Source organism: Mastomys coucha, unplaced genomic scaffold (genome assembly GCF_008632895.1).
Source record: "Mastomys coucha isolate ucsf_1 unplaced genomic scaffold, UCSF_Mcou_1 pScaffold15, whole genome shotgun sequence".
In the NCBI taxonomy this organism is placed as follows: Eukaryota; Metazoa; Chordata; class Mammalia; order Rodentia; family Muridae; genus Mastomys; species Mastomys coucha.
The window spans coordinates 87,857,552-87,861,926 of NW_022196897.1; the positions used below are offsets into that span (position 1 = coordinate 87,857,552).

The 4,375-nt window shown below is 55.1% G+C and overlaps 1 protein-coding gene across 1 annotated transcript; it reads right to left on the reverse strand.

The window, feature by feature from the left end:
- Window positions 1-229: 229 nt before the first annotated feature.
- Window positions 230-2,712, reverse strand: Fjx1 (four-jointed box kinase 1). Its single transcript, XM_031371157.1, has one exon. It carries the CDS (start codon window positions 2,462-2,464, stop codon window positions 1,091-1,093), a length of 1,374 nt encoding a protein of 457 aa, XP_031227017.1. The 5' UTR covers window positions 2,465-2,712; the 3' UTR covers window positions 230-1,090.
- Window positions 2,713-4,375: the final 1,663 nt, after the last annotated feature.

Here is a 4,375-nt window from a genome sequence, read left to right on the forward strand (position 1 = left end):
TCTCTCCATTTCTAGGCTGAACTCAAATTTCTTTCTAGTCCTAAGGTCCACTTGAGGGAAGACAGGGAATCAGCTTTTGCCTTTGTTCAGCTCCCCAGCCCCAACCACAAAGGGGGTGGATCTGCAGCCTTTGTTTTACAAAGCACACCCACTAGCCAGAGAAAACTCAACCCTTATTCCAAAAGGAGATGAGATGAGAACCCTCAATCAAATGAAACCTCATGAATTCAGTTCTAAATTTTAAACTCCCTTTTATTGAAATATAAGTCTGTTTAGTCTATTTACATCACAATTTATGCACATATATACATAAAAGGCAAATTCTGTCAAATAAAAAAGTTTTCTTACTAAAAAATTAAAATTAAAAAAAGTAAAGTGCATGAAACTGATTTTTTTTTCCTTCTGCTGAACGTCATCATTGTCAATTTTGGTCAATTGAGAGACGCAGGAAGAAATTCATTATTGACTCTGCTTACAACTAGTCCCGAATTCATAGCCTTCAGGCCAAAATGACAGGAGTTCAGGAATGGGTCAGACGAACTGTCAGGGTCTGTAGGGCTCCCAGGGGCGGGGAAGTCTTGCTCTCTTTGTCCTATCCAGAGCTGTCCCTCAGCTTGGAACAGTTATCTCACCATCGCGCGCCTGAACAAAGGGCGAACACAGGAAGGGGGCTCTACCAGCCCTTGTCACAGCCTGCTCTGGGGCCACCGGCGCTGTGTTTACTAGGAAATAGAGGAATTAGCTCAAACGGAAGTTTTCCTTTTTGGGAAGAGGTGGGGGCAGCGACTAGAATGGACTGCATCTCCCAAAGAGACTGCCATTCGGGGGCCAAATCCCAGCAACCAGTTTCTTCGGATCCAATCTCCACACAAGCACAGAATTCTTTTTATAAGCTAGGTGGAGGGGAATGTTACACTTCTCGCCTCGGCGAGTTTTCCCTTCCAGAACTTGGCAAGGAAACAGCCTGGCATGAAAAGAAAGGGGCAAGTGGGTAACACACAAGTTTTTAGACAGCTTGGCGATCAGACCATTGGGTGGGCGTTGGCCGGTTGGTCGTACCCCGTGGCAGAGAAGACAGCCCTAACCCCCATCATTCATACCCCAGTCCCTCTCTTCCTCCCTCTCTTCCTCGGAGTGTCATTAAGTCCCCGGGCCGGCGGCCGTACTTGGCCTTGCAGTGCAAAATGTGTTTGGCGAGGAAGTCAAGGCGGCGCTGTAGCAGCTGAGCGTGGGGGTCTGCGAGCTCCGCCAGCTCCGGGAAACGCGGTTCGTGGCGACTGTAGAGGCGCAGCAGCCGGGCCGCCGCGTCCTGACCCCGGTGCAGCTCCAAGACGCGCCTAGCCGTCCGCTCTCGGAAGACACACACCGACTGTAGCAGCGGTTCGTTATACTTGTCCCACATGCCCGCTACTCGGTAGCCGTGCACCAAGCCCGCCTCATTGTCCAGAAAGACCAACGCCCCTCCTGGTCCTCGGTGCAGGTTGCTCGTAGCGCGGTGCATAACGCGTGGGTCCCACTGTAAGCTGAAGAGGTTGCTCACAAGCCGGTCGAAGTTGGCCGTCAGGTAATCGAAGAGGATCAGATCGGTCCATTGTACCAGGTCCACCAGCTCCGCCTGGCTGAGGTTGGTCAGCTCGCCCCCGGCGTCGCGCAGGGGCCGCAGACGGCCGTCCTCTGATCGCCAGGGCTCGGGCACCACCACGTCGGTGAGGTTAGGCAGCCAGCGTGTCAGGCTCACCACGCTGCCCTCGGTCCAGTGCGCGGTGCGCAGCTCCTCCTGCACCTGCACCCACTGCGCGCCCCGAGCCTCCACCCGAGCCAGCGCCAGCGGCGGCACGTGGCGCTGGAGGCCCAGCAGGCGCGCAAGGTAGTAGGACAGGGCCTCGCCCTGTATCTGCTCTGGGTTGATGCCGTAGCGCACACAGGCACGGGTGCCGTCGGCAAAGCGGGCTAGGCGGTTGGAACTGCGTCCGCAGCCCCCACGATCCAGAGCCACCACCCGAGCACCCCGTGCCACCTCCAGCCATGCCGCTGCTTGGGCTTCGGAAAAGCCCCGGGGCACCTGCTCCTCCAGGCCGCGGCTCCAGAAGACGCCCCCGTGCACCGCCTTGCGCTCCGCTGGCCAGGACAGCCCGGGGGGCACGTGCCGCCCGCGGTCGTCCGCTTGCCTCCCAGGCGGGTTATCCGCGCCGGCCGCCAGGGTGAGCAGCGCCCGGAAAGTTTTCAGGGAGCCGCCGCGGGCATCCCATACTAGGGGCGGGGGCAGAGGGAATCTCGGCTCGGGAGCGGGGCGGCCACTCTGGATCGGATGCCGAGGGAGTCGATCTTCGGGCGGCCGGGAGGCTGGCAGCTCGGTCCGTGGCGGCAGGAGCCCTCCCCACAGCGTCAGCAGCGAGCCCAAAGCCAGCAGCCAAAGCCCCGCGGCGGCGACGGCGGCGGCGGCGCCCCGCATCTTCCGCCCCATGCTCCTGCCGGCGCGCCGGTGCCACCGCCGCCGCTTCAAGCCAAGCCCGGGCGCCCGGGTGCGGGCGGCGAGGCGGGCCCGGCTACTAGCTGGCTCCGGGGCTTCGGGTGCCGGAGCCCCATCGCGGCCGCGGAGCGCTGCAGGGCTCTGGCCAGCGCTCTGCCCCTGCGCTGGGAACTCGCCTCGCCGTGGCTTCCCAGCTGCTTTTGTATTTCGCTGTGAGACCCTCCGGCGGGCGCGATTCACAGGCGCCCGGACCACGTGGGAGCGAGGGGGATCCCCCTCCCCCTCCTCTGCCGCCTCTCCCCGCCCCCCACTCCCCCGCCCCTTCCCTTCCTCTTCCCCTTAAAGCGGCAACCGATCCTTCCAGGAGCGAGCCGTGGCCCCAGGCTCTGTCCGGGACTTCGGGGCGGGGAGGAAGCTGGACTGGCGGCGTCCGTGCGGGGGCGTGGGAGCGGGGGCGGGGGCAGAGACCAAATCTGGGGCTTGGAGGTAGCTAGCGGCGTGTCCGGTGCTCTGGTGGGTTGATCCCCTAGTACCTTCGTTTGGATTGTGTCTGATCTGAAAACTTCAGACAGACTCCCCACCGCAGTACAGGCAAGGGTCAGGGTGGGTCCTTCTGCTACCTCACTTGGTGTGATTCACGCTGGCTTATGTAAATTCCCGGGAATGTCTCGAGCCCTAGAGGATATGACTCCAGCAGGGAGAGGAACCATCTGTAGCCAATGACTTTGAACCCATAACCCCTCACCAGAGCAAGCTCCCCAGTATGGATCATCGCAGACTTGAGAGCAACGAGGTTAAGTCCCTATGACTTTTCTCAGGGATGCTGGGAATTAAAGCTTGCTGTGCAAGATGGACATTCAAGTCAGGTCTCTTGGTCGCATGCCACTTGGCTTTCCCTTTTTAAAGAAAGTTCAATATACAGTGATAGGGATATATAGATAGATAGAAACATTTATTATCAACATTCTCCACCTTGTTTTTAAGTTGTCATTTAGTCAGTCACTTTATTCCCAATTATAATTTTTACCCAAAGAAAGGAAAATAAACAATTAGTTTACTAGTTTAGTGTAAAGGAAAAAGGACTAGTGGGAAGTGGGGCAGTGAAGAAAAACCAAACCAACACACTATAAAAACCGATGCATCTTCGTCCAGACTTTCTTGGATTTAATTTACCAGAAAATCACTTGGAAACAAACTGGCTCTTTCCGTTCCTTCTTGTATCCCATATCCAAAACCAGAGATTCTGAGTCATAAGATCGGGGCCGTGAGGGGTCCTGAGAGCCAGAGCTGGCACTGTCAGGGAACTGTCCCAGGACCAGTGCATGCTAGGCAGGTTCTCTGCTGGCTACTCCCCGAGCCCTACAGCCAGAGTTTAAAATCAGTTTCTTTCACATTATGTTTATTTTTTCCAATCTTTATATTCCTCTACTCGGAACACGTGAGCAGTTTCAGCTGCTCTACATCTGCCTATACTGTGGTTATTTATTCTGGAGTTATAGGGAAGACAATGCAATGTTTGTGACAGAGTAGAAACATTAACCCTCCAAAACATGGCTGACCCAACACATACACTGTGATGGGTTTCTTTCCCAGTGGTGCAGTGTGTGCTGCCTGAAGTGTGGGGTCTTTCTTGAATGTGTTCCCAACCACGGGGCTTTTTATAGCTCTTATCTGATAAAAGGATTACAGTGACTCCCATATGGATCCAGTACAATATATTAATTCATTACAAAGTATTTTTTTTTCTTGCCTTGTGCAAGCTTCCCCCTGGTCTTTCCCTAGAGAGCAAGGACTGTCTCTTATCAACTTTTTATCTCATATACCAGCTAATATAGTATATTACATGAAATAAGCACTGAATTCATTGAATTTAATTTTTGTTTTTTGCTGTAACTTTTGGGTGTT